At 39.0% G+C, this 12821-nt stretch overlaps 1 protein-coding gene across 6 annotated transcripts in view; it reads left to right on the top strand.

The window, feature by feature from the left end:
* Positions 1-8176, top strand: part of tsc2 (TSC complex subunit 2) — a 52472-nt gene extending 44296 nt beyond the window's left edge. For 2 of the 6 annotated variants that reach the window (XM_057843230.1, XM_057843228.1), the window contains exons 38-41: positions 7107-7185; positions 7262-7353; positions 7438-7536; positions 7614-8172. In XM_057843230.1, coding sequence (XP_057699213.1) covers positions 7107-7185; positions 7262-7353; positions 7438-7536; positions 7614-7784 — 441 coding nt within the window. In that variant the 3' untranslated portion in view covers positions 7785-8172. Of the gene's footprint in view, positions 1-7106; positions 7186-7261; positions 7354-7437; positions 7537-7613 lie in introns of all 6 variants that reach the window. The other 4 variants (XM_057843231.1, XM_057843229.1, XM_057843225.1 and 1 more) reach the window with 3 other exon arrangements.
* The last annotated feature ends 4645 nt before the right edge of the window (positions 8177-12821 follow it).

The following is a 12821-nucleotide window of genomic DNA, read 5'->3' as shown; positions in this document are numbered from 1 at the left end:
GGTGAAACAAAGAAAAAGGTGACACTTACCTTTCAAATGGAGTTGCAAGTTATAGAAAAATATGAGTGTGGAGTGCGCATCCGTGAACTGGCTCAAGAATACATCTCCACGGTCGTCCTCCGACCACTGTTCGTCAGTCTTTATAAGTTAAAGGGTATGACAACACCAGGGGAAATGCTAATATTCCATCATTTATCCATCAACGCATGCCTTTTGAATTCATATCATGCCACTTCGTGTAATTACACACATCGCAACACCAAGAAAATGATAGAAATTAGGTCAATTGTCAAGCTAAAACGACCCGCCCCTGGGATGCCGGAAATCTAGCATATTGTGTGCGTGACGTCACTATAAGGAAACAACCGGCTCAGTGCTTAGGACTGAATGGCGGCGATGATGGCGGACAATTTTGTTTCTAGTTGCAGCGACGAATCCGACGTAACGAAAATTCTTCTAATGGTGACGAGGAGAGTTATGAACCTTTCTTTGGTGTTTTGGGTTATCAATTTGAGCCCAAACGAAAGCCAATGCAGCCTAATGAAAGGATCATTGAGGGGAGCAATCACACTGATGAAACACCGGCGGCAACAGAAACACCGAATGGTTTGTTTTGCATTTCTTTTTGTGAAGCTGATACACCGTGACCGCAAAATAAAGTAATTTATAGAATAATTATCATTTAATGTGCTATCATCGGTTTTCGCTCTGCCAACCGACACAAATATGAATGGGATTAGAGGATTTGTTCTATATATTTTACGAGCGATAATTTATACATGTGTCCAGTCCTATATCCAATGCATGATATGTTTTTTATTATAAAAGAGTACTCACTCTGGCCATTTCCCTCCTTTGCTTTGCCTGGGGGGGTGGGGTGGTCTCATCAGAGCCAGTCATCGCCCTCTTTCATGTTATCTCGGGACATTTAGGAGACTGCGCGTGTAGGTGGGCACCGCATCTGCTTTCAGCAGCAATTTCTTAGCAAAACCTGATTTCATTTGTCCATAGTTCGTATAGCTTTCAGGTGTAAAATTTGCACCTCACAAAACTGTGTGGAGGCTGGGTCTGCAAAATTAGCCCTCTTAGCACTGACAAACTTTACTCATTGTCCGTGTAGTCCAGCTCTTTTTCTCGCGTTCGGGAACTCATGGGTACTACATTGCGACAAATGGCTATTTGTAAACCACATAGCATGACGGGTTTGAACCATTTTAGCGATTTTTTTGATAAAACACGAACGCAACTCTCTCGTCGATAAACAACGATGGCACCTGCCTTGACCTTTTGTTTCTTTGTTATGACGTCTCCGCCCCATTCGGCTGTTTCCGGAATACTTTCGGAAATGTTCGTAATTTTCGATCTATTTTCGATAATTGCTCATGAATGCGATGTATTTTTTTTGTTAACTTTATTAATATTTGTTATCTTGCCACATAACGTTTCTATTGATATCTCATAGCCCCTTAGTGTTTTCATACGCTTTAAGATGACAATTATTGTTGTGGTAACATCGCCAAAGAAATCGCCAGCTTCGCCACGTTTTCATCATTTATTTCACAATTTATTCAACACAAAACGCCTACTGTCTGACGCAAATGACTGTGTTAAAGTGAAACTCTCAAATTTGGAACGGATAACATATAGGCTAGAGATAAAAGAATATTTGTTTTGGAAGAACTGGGGGAAGTGGCTGACTTACAGGGAAAAAGGGGTATAATATAGATCTCTGGCTCATCATGATAGAGGGGAACACTGGCCCGTTTGGTGCTCATTGGTTATATTTTTCTTCATGTTTGGTGTTGGTGTTATTCGGTGGTGTCGTGTTTGTGTTTTTGTGTGAAATTTAGAAATTTAAAAAAAAAAAAGTATAAAAAAAAAAAAAAAAAAAAGAAACCCTCAAGCTCACCGGTCTGTCTCTGGCACGTCAGCCCCGCAGTGCGTTCAGGTACAGCAAAAAACGTCCGCCACATTAGAACCCAGTTTATTACATTATTACAGGAATTTTTTAAATCATTATTATTATTATTATTTTATTGCGATTTTTATTTATAATTTATGTGTTTTGCTATGTGTAATTTAGAGATGTCCCGTTCCGATATCTGGATCGGATCGGACGCCGATATGGGCAAAAAAATGCGTATCGGTATCGGATCAGCCGACGCGTAAAAATTCCGATCCAGACTTCCGATCCAGTTTTTTTTTTTGAAAGTCCGGTCCGGGTTTTCCAGTGCACCGACTTACATAATCCATTCCAGTTTTTGCTTCGGTTTCCCTAAAATCCGGTCCGCATTTTACGCACACCTTCAACACATTACATTACCGTCTCCCAATTGACTGAGAGGCTATCGGTAAAAATGTCAGCTGTGTGGGATTATTTCACTTTAAAGGACGACAAAGACGAAGAGGCAGAGTGCAACATATGCCACAATAAAGTCAAGCATGGTGGTAAAGCTGTAAGAAGTGTTAATATACCCTACCCACCGACGTCACAAAACCACGTGCTCGCTGTGTGGTTCCGCCCACTTGTCCGTCATTTTGTCTCTGTATTAGCATTGTTTTCAATTGATCGAGGAATTTAAAATGCATTTCATGGAAGACCCGGTGCTTTCTGATGCCGTAAACTCACTGGATGTGTTGCATAAAAGGCGTTATGTGGAAAAGCTTCGTTCTATACAGTCGCCAGATCCATATTTGATGCCCAAATCGATGTTTTTCGAACCACTGTCTTCGCCCTGTCTGCCTGACATCTGCTACGCTGATATTTACAATTATCTTGTCCACACAAAATCAGCCTATTCCCACGAAAATTTGAAAAACTTCAAGAGCTTGGAGGCTTATAAATACTTCGTTGCTGGTTGGGTGAAACAGGTCCTCGTCCACGAAAATTCGGCAGGAATCTATCTTGTGCTTGGAAAGGTGAGTTACGAAATTTTCAATTCAAAATCTTTTGTTATTGCTAACATCCACTGTCAAGTCTAATGTATTTCATGTCGTTTGTCAATGGAGTTAAGGCTTTTAATGTTTATATGGTTTAGCGATAGCACTCTCACTACATACATACGTGTATGTTGTCGGCGATTAGCCTAGCAATGATCTTAATTGTGGTTATTTGTCAGCCCCGTAGACGAGGCCAGTTTCTTTCACTTGGTACCAGCTAAATATTATTAAAAAAATAACGATGGTGGAAGAAAGGGAAGTCACAAACATCTTGAATTTGAAACTATGTCGTACTACGTCGTATGTTGTCGGCTATTAGCCTCGCAATGATCTTAATTGTGGTTATTTGTCAGCCCCGTAGACGAGGCCAGTTTCTTTCACTTGGTACCAGCTAATTATTATTCAAAAAATAACGATGGTGGAAGAAAGGGAAGTCACAAACATCTTGAATTTGAAACTATGTCGTACTACGTCGTATGTTGTCGGCGATTAGCCTCGCAATGATCTTAATTGTGGTTATTTGTCAGCCCCAAACCCTCTAAGTATATCTTAAATGCATCTTACCGGATATAAAATGACTACTACATAGTCTGTGGTGATTTTTTGGTGCCCAGTTTTCACGTCGAATTGCAGCCGTCCATTTCGCTCTCCTCTTTGGATCCCTCGGAATACGGTAAAACTTCAAGTCTCTCCTTCCATCTTCTCTGTTAGTGCAACCAACAGCCACACACGCCTTCACCATTTTGATTATTAATGTTAAGGAGCAGAAAAACACGCCGTAAATAGGAGAAATGTACGTAGCCGTAACAGGTTAACACTATGTTTTGACGGACAAGTGGGCGGTACCATTCAGGAGAGCGGAGTTGTGACGTCACGTGGGTAGGGTCTATACAACCAAACTAATCAAGCATTTATCGAAATACCACCACAAACAATACAAGGAGTATGAGGAGTATATGAGGAGTATCAGGAGAAAACCGAAGACAGAAAGAAAGGTCATACGCAACGAACACTGGCAAAACTTTTGCTATGCGTGACAAACTAGCACTTGACAGTCCCAAAGCCCAGGGAAGAGTCATTGCCGAAGGAATCATTCTGGATGATGAGCCATTATCTCTCGTGAGTAAAGTGGGATTTAGACGCATCGGGCAGACTTTTTTCAAAAAATATATATTCATATATTTATACTAAAACGATGTATGTATGTATGTACTTTTCCAGCGTTATTTCGCTGTGTAAATGCATTTATAATGATAAAAATATGTAGAGTATTTAAACATTGAGAAAACCAACTCGAGGAGATTAAAATAAATGTCAAATCCACTATCCACCTGTTAGAACACACATGCAAATATAAATGTTTATTGAATATCCATCTCACAGTCTTGTTTAACTGGGAGAATTTGTTACAAAAGACAGGCTATAATTTGTTATCATTATGCATATATGCACTGGCGTCACCAAACGTGATCACACAAAACGTAACCACGCATCGCTCCTGAGTCCTCACAAATAAAGCATAAAATTTTGTTTTTTTTCGGGCTCGTGCCTACAAATAAAACATAAAATTTGGGGGTTTTTTCGGGCTGGGCAAGCAAATCAAAGGGAGTGTGTAATAGTTAATAGTTTGAAGTTGTTTGTGTGTTTTGCTTTTTTAAGAGAGTTTACAATATTATTAGCATGTTTTACTGTCTGAATATGTCATTTCTGTTTGTTATTTATAATGTTTTGTGTTTATCATTTCATAAACAGGTCAGTTTCTTGTTACCAACCATTAAGTGTTATTCCAACTCACCTAATTCAGCTGGCAAGTTGTTATTAAGACTACTAAAACCCTTTTCAACATGAGTCTGACAACTAAGTAAGGAGGCTAAATAATTTTAAACTTTAATACATGCTCAGAGAGGCCGGTATCGGCCAGTATCGGTATCGGATCGGAAGTGCAAAACAATATCGGTATCGGATCGGAAGTGCAAAAACCTGGATCGGGACATCCCTAGTGTAATTGCCATTTGTACTAGTACCAGCAGTATTTTTTAAGGATTTAGTGTAGGTTTTTGGGCTGTTGAACGAATTAATGGAATTATAATGTATTCCTATTGGAAAATCCTGCTCGACATACAACCATTTTGACTTACAAACAAGGTCCTGGAACGAATTAATTTCGTATGTAGAGGTACCACTGTATATGTGTCACGAATAGTAAGATAGGCGATAGGCCCCATCTTGAAAGGGGAAGAAAGGTAAGATGTTTTGACATAGTTAACATTATTCGAAAGTGCGGATTTGTTTTTATTTGGCAGCGATTTATTTGAAACGGATGGATTCGTTTTCAATTCAAGGTAGAAAATCGTTTTTCTCCACTAGAGGGCACGCATACATATCTGCCAAGTACAGTGTATTTCATATACAAGTATATGAAGAAAATAAGGGATCATATAGTTAAAAAAACGTAACCAAAACCGAGATAATTTTGGGATCCCAACCCAAAAATTTCTTACACACAGCTGTCAAACCTAACTAAAAAAAACTGTGTTCCCCAGCGTGATGCAGATTAACCAATTCCCTGCCATCGACAACGATAGACATCCAATCCATTTCATTTGAGTGATTGCTGCCAACCCTTCACGGTTAAAATGGATTGAATGTCTATTGTCAATGGCGGTGAAAAAAACACTGGTAACTAACTAGTTTAAGAACACATCTGCGTATAGTAGGGGTGTGACAAAATACCGAAATGGTGATATATCGTGATAGTTTGTATCTCAAAAGGTTATCAATATGCTCTTGCCAAGAACCGAGATATCATTTTAAAAAGGTGTCAATGTTTAAAAAATAAAAATAAAAAAAAGGAACCAACAAGTTGCTACTAAAATCTTCCACCATAATAGTGTCTCAGGTAACTCTAAGGCTGCCATTGACGGTGCTCGACACCCAATCCATTTAGACTGGGAACGGTCATTCTTTCATTCAAACTAGGGCTGCAGCTATCGATTATTTTAGTAGTCGATTAATCGATGAACTATTTAGTTCAAATAATCGAGTAATCGGATAAGGAACATAAAAAATTAAAATACCTGAGCTGAGCCGCACACGGTATGTAAAAAAAAAAAAAAAGAGGATCTATGTACAACAAAAGAACGATTGGCTAACTTACATAGCAAAATTCCGCTAGCTTAAATGCTATAAAATGCTAACGCTTTTTTACAATGCTCTTAACAAATGGCTTAGACACATATTCCCACAAAAAATGGCTAAATATACCTTTAAACTAAACTATGAATGCATTCAAAAAAATCATTAGCTCAAACAAAAACTTAGCTTATGATGGTCTTAACAGAGAGCGCATGGATTCAGCCATGTGAAATGAGGTAGACTAGAGGGCCGTGTAACCACCCAAATCAATAAAAATAAATGCAAACACTTTCCAAAACAAACCATTACAACGCCACTTTAATTAAACGAATACTCGAAGCAGCAAAATTTAATTTGAATCTTTTTTTCTAATCGAATACTCAAGTTAATCGATTAATCGTTGCAGCACTAATTCGAAACCAGAGCATTCGCAGTCATTCTGTCCGATTTTTGGGGCATTTACAGGTCACTTGCTGTTCATTTACAGGTCATTTCCTGTTGAGTTTGAGTCACTGCCTATTCATTTGGGTGATTCCCAGGTCACATCCTGTTCTGCAACTCCAAATAAACAGGAAGTGACCCATAAAATACCCCAAAATCAACAGGAAGTAACTGAAAATCAACAGGTAAATGACCTTAAATGACCCAAAATGACCTAATTGCCTGGCATTGGCTGCCACTGACGGCCATAGACGTTCAATCCGTTTGAAGTGGGAGGGATGGCAGCGAATGAACGAATGTTCATTCGCTGCCACCCTCCCACTTCAAATGGATTGGACGTTTACTAGGGATAAATTCATTCCAATTCACAGCAGAAGCTTGTCTTTCTCTTTATTAGTTGTTTGTAGACTATCCTAGAATGATTTCCTGACCAATGTATCGATAATCGTCGTATCGCAATATCGTCAGATCATCGTTATCGTGAGCTTTGTATCGCAAATCGTATCGTATCGTGAGGTAACAAGAGGTTCCCACTTCTAGCGCATAGTATCAACAGCATTGCTTTATTTTTACTACTTTCTCTCTTTTAGGGTCAGTTTAACTTTGTGGAGGTGATCATAAAACCACTGGATTATGAATGTAACTTAGTTTCCTTGCAGTGTCGCAAAGGTGAGCTGAACATTTTGTCACCGAGTGTTTTTCCCAACTTCTGGTTGTTGAGTTCACTTTTTTTGTTGTCTTTCAGACCTGGAGGGCTTAGTAGATACAACTGTGTCCAAAATAGTCTCTGACAGCAACCTTCCGCTATTAGTCAGACAGATGGCTCTCCATGCTAACGTGAGTTTATGTGGCACTTGTATATGTCATGCCTTTTGAGAATTTAGTTCATTAATTTCAAGAACATGTCATCGTCTCTTGTAGATGGCTTCCTTGGTGCATCAGTACAGAGCCAACCCTTCAGACGCGTACGCCTCCAAGTGGCTGGCAAGGTTACGGCACATCAAGAGGATCAGGACACGGGTAGGAAGACTCACACATACTACTTGCGAACCAGGGATTGAAGTTTGCGAGGTCAGCTCCACCTTCTGCTTCTTCAGGCTCACGAAGACATTCAGTCTCGCTCGGCTCCCGGCATCTCGCTGACGCAGGGACACGCTCAGCAGAACAAATCTTTTCAGCAGAGCAGCGGCACACCCTCAAACCAGGAGAGCTCGGGTCAGCGCAAAAGGCTCGTTTCGACGGTGGACGACTTCACTGATTTTGTGTGATTACGTGTAGGTGCAATGAACTGATTGCGGTAGATTTAAATACGTATGCTTTGACTGAAACCGATGGCAAATTGATGAACTTCATACTAAACATTCAGACAAATTCTGTGCATTTTACCCAAAATGTTGCTTCTCTGCACTTAAGATGAATTCAGGCATAGAAAATGGAAAATCCCCTTTTGTATGATAATGATTTGATGACCATGTACTAGGATAAATGATGATGAAGAATACTTTATTCATTTTTTTAATGGAGTGAAGGACTCAAGAATAAAAATTTCCTGTCGTGCGTCACATTAATTGATTGTAAATGCTGCCTTGCAGAGGGAATACTACAGTGGTTCTCGAAGTGTTGGCACGAGTGTCACCAGTGGTATCTTGGCTCCATCTAGGCTGAATTCAACCTTGTTCTATGATATTTTCATACTTTGGTGCAGGTCAATAAAATCTTGGCCATGGGAACCAGTTTGGACACCCTTGCTGTAGTGGTACGGCAAAGGTTGAATGTACAAAATGATATTTAAGACTGAAATTTAATTTATAGAGCAGGAGTCGGAAACCTTTTTGGCTGAGAGAGCCATGAACACCACATATTCTTAAATGTAATTCGGTGAGAGCCATACAATATGTTTAAAATGGGCTGTCAAAATTATCGCGTTAACGGGATAATTTTTTAAAATAATCACGTTAAAATATTTGACGCATTTAACGCACATGCACAGCTCAAACAGATTAAAATGACAGCACAGTGTAATGTCCACTTGTTACTTGTTTTTTTGTGTTTTGTCGCCCTCTGCTGGCGCTTGGGTGCGACTGATTTTATGGGTTTCAGCACCATGAGAATTGTGTAATTAATGACATCAACAATGGCGAGCTACTAGTTTATTTTTTGATTGAAATTTTACAAATTTTATTAAAACGAAAACGTTAAGAGGGATTTTGATATAAAATTTATATAACTTGTACTAATATTTATCTTTTAAGAACTACAAGTCTTTCTATCCATGGATCGCTTTAACAGAATGTTAATAATGTACTTATGTACCGTATGTTGAATGTATATATCCGTCTTGTGTCTTTCCATTCCAACAATAATTTACAGAAAAATATGGCATATTTTATAGATGTTTTGAATTGCGATTAATTAGCATTAATTAATTTTTAGGCTGTAATTAACTCGATCAAAAATTTTCATTGTTTGACAGCCCTACTAATTACTTTTTTAAAGTAACGTGCCCAACACTTCTTATGAGGAAGTGACTAAACATCGTATTTTGTATTATGTCAAATACTGGGATCATGGCACACGTTTTAATACGGCGGTGGCTTACATTCTGGGCTGACTGTCCACCAAGAATGCCACTCGGCCGACGACCTCTATTCTCGGCTTATTGCCCTCTTCGTGTGCCCAGTGTTCTTTCAAATTTTCAACCCTATCAGAAATTGCAACTTTGTGTTAAAAATGGCGGTGAATACAGCGATTACAAAGTAAACACTACAAACTTTCTTTAAGTAAAGGACTATTTACTTATGTTTGATCATGGACGGACATGTGGAAAAGTTCTCAGACACATCCTGCCATGTTAGCTGCACAACAACTGCACACAGCTCTCGTATGACTCACTGTTTATGCCTTCACCGTATAATAAAGCATTATTTTACGCCATATTCGTGTTGACCATGGGGCAGCTCCGCGCTCCTCCGACATCGGCCGGTTTGTCCGGCGGTCATTGTCCAGCTGCTTCCCCGCAAACGAGCCCTCTGCCCGCAGCAGAGGAACGACAAGCTCTAACTTGCTCGCCGCCGGGCGGGTTGCCGATCAACAATGAGAATTAAAGCCCTGCCGCCGTGTGAAATGGTCTGGGGGCCAATTAGCCTGCACAGGAATATCCAACAGTGCTCTGCACAGCGGCAACTCAACAATAGCAAGCAATAATATGGCTGCAATGCAAGCATGTCTCATCTATTTGAAGACACCAAAAGACAATCATATTTTTGACCTCAAATTGAATTTTAGAAAATGCCGCTGCTTTAGTAAAGAATCGCTAATTCATTTTTGTGCTCAGTTAAAGCCTCCTCTGTTAGTTTGCTTGTCTGTTCCAAAAGCACCTTTTTCAACGTGACCCGGTATCAAGCAAGGTATCAGGTGGTGTTATTAACAACCAGACAAAAAAAACCTTTTTCAACATATATATTAAATCCCCAAAGTGAAATACTATATTTTTCATTGTTTTATTTATTTTTAACAAAAAATAATCTCCCAAAATACTTTTCATACCAACACCAGGGGGTGCTGCAGCACCCCACTTCCCACGCCACTGTACGACAGTGATCCCTTGTTTTTCAAGGTTAATGGGGACCAAATCGGAAATCCGCAATGTAGAGGCGGAACTTATTGACACCCCCCGTGTGTTCAATGTATTCATTTAGATTTAACAGCATTGGAAAGATACATATAAGCACCCCCCCAATTAATATATATATATATATATATACATATATATATGTATATATATATATATATATATATATATATATATATATATTAGGGCTGTCAAACGATTAAAATTTTTAATCGAGTTAATTACAAAAAGTTTAATTAATTGTAATTAATCGCAATTCAAACCATCTATGAAATATGCCTGATTTTTCTGTAAATTATTGTTGGAATGAAAAGACAAGACGGCTATATACATTCAACATATGGTACATAAGTACTGTATTTTTTTATTATAACAATAAATCAACAAGATGGCATTAACATTATTAACATTCTCTTAAAGCGATTCATGGATAGAAAAACTTGTAGTTCTTAAAAGATAAATGGTAGTACAAGTTATAGAAATTTTATATTAAAACCCCTCTTAATGTTTTCGTTTGATCAAAATTGGTGAAATTTTCAATAAAAAAAATTGGTAAAAGTTTCAATCAAAAAATAAACTAGTAGCTCGCCATTGTTGATGTCATTACACCATCATGCTCACTCCCCAAACCCATAAAATCATTTGGACCCAAGCGCCAGCAGAGGGCGCCAAATAACAAAAAACAAGTAACAAGCGGACATTACACTGCTGTCATTTTAACCCTTTAACACCTAAGCCTATTTTGGCCGAATTTGCATGCATTTGATGTTGCCTTTATATTTCAAAGAAAAACTTGTTCACAATGGCCAAGTTGGGTCCCTTTTTTCAGGACACCTTGAACTTCATGTCCAAACTGTTGTTTTCTTCACTGACCAATTATAATCCACATTTTGGACCCAAAAAGACAAAAAAATTCCAAAATATTTTTTCAAAATTTGTAATTTTGGTGTCCCAGTGACAACCAAACATGCTCGACCAACCGTTTTGAAGCTTGATAATATTTATTCAACTTGTTAAGATAAACATTCATTAGAAAAAAATAAGATTGAATAGTTTTGTGTTTGACTATTCAACACAAACAGCGGGTATGGTGATAGGCATTTTTTGGCCTTTACACATACTATGGTCAATACAGGTTATATACAGTGCAAAATAGTGAGGAAAAAAAATATATATATATATATACAGTGCCTTGCAAAAGTATTCGGCCCCCTTGAATCTTTCAACCTTTCGCCACATTTCAGGCTTCAAACATAAAGATATGAAATTTAATTTTTTTGTCAAGAATCAACAACAAGTGGGACACAATCGTGAAGTGGAACAACATTTATTGGATAATTTAAACTTTTTTAACAAATAAAAAACTGAAAAGTGGGGCGTGCAATATTATTCGGCCCCCTTGCGTTAATACTTTGTAGTGCCACCTTTTGCTCCAATTACAGCTGCAAGTTGCTTGGGGTATGTTTCTATCAGTTTTGCACCTCGAGAGACTGACATTCTTGCCCATTCTTCCTTGCAAAACAGCTCGAGCTCAGTGAGGTTGGATGGAGAGTGTTTGTGAACTGCAGTCTTCAGCTTTTTCCACAGATTCTCAATTGGATTCAGGTCTGGACTTTGACTTGGCCATTCTAACACCTGGATACGTTTGTTTTTTAACCATTCCATTGTAGATTTGGCTTTATGTTTTGGATCATTGTCCTGTTGGAAGATAAATCTCCGTCCCAGTCTCAGGTCTTGTGCAGATACCAACAGGTTTTCTTCCAGAATGTTCCTGTATTTGGCTGCATCCATCTTCCCGTCAATTTTAACCATCTTCCCTGTCCCTGCTGAAGAAAAGCAGGCCCAAACCACGATGCTGCCACCACCATGTTTGACAGTGGGGATGGTGTGTTCAGGGTGATGAGCTGTGTTGCTTTTACGCCAAACATATCGTTTTGCATTGTGGCCAAAAAGTTCCATTTTGGTTTCATCTGACCAGAGCACCTTCTTCCACATGTTTGGTGTGTCTCCCAGGTGGCTTGTGGCAAACTTTAAACAAGACTTTTTACGGATATCTTTGAGAAATGGCTTTCTTCTTGCCACTCTTCCATAAAGGCCAGATTTGTGCAGTGTACGACTGATTGTTGTCCTATGGACAGACTCTCCCACCTCAGCTGTAGATCTCTGCAGTTCATCCAGAGTGATCATGGGCCTCTTGGCTGCATCTCTGATCAGTTTTCTCCTTGTTTGAGAAGAAAGTTTGGAAGGACGGCCGGGTCTTGGTAGATTTGCAGTGGTCTGATGCTCCTTCCATTTCAATATGATGGCTTGCTTGCACAGTGCTCCTTGAGATGTTTAAAGCTTGGGAAATCTTTTTGTATCCAAATCCGGCTTTAAACATCTCCACAACAGTATCTCGGACCTGCCTGGTGTGTTCCTTGGTTTTCATAATGCTCTCTGCACTTTAAACAGAACCCTGAGACTATCACAGAGCAGGTGCATTTATACAGACACTTGATTACACACAGGTGGATTCTGTTTATCATCATCGGTCATTTAGGACAACATTGGATCATTCAGAGATCCTCACTGAACTTCTGGAGTGAGTTTGCTGCTCTGAAAGTAAAGGGGCCGAATAATATTGCACGCCCCACTTTTCAGTTTTTTATTTGTTAAAAAAGCTTAAATTATCCAA

This window comes from Corythoichthys intestinalis, chromosome 8, assembly GCF_030265065.1.
Source record: "Corythoichthys intestinalis isolate RoL2023-P3 chromosome 8, ASM3026506v1, whole genome shotgun sequence".
NCBI classification, from domain to species: Eukaryota; Metazoa; Chordata; class Actinopteri; order Syngnathiformes; family Syngnathidae; genus Corythoichthys; species Corythoichthys intestinalis.
The sequence above is the reverse complement of the archived record's forward strand: the minus strand, read 5'-3'. Positions and strand labels throughout refer to the sequence as shown.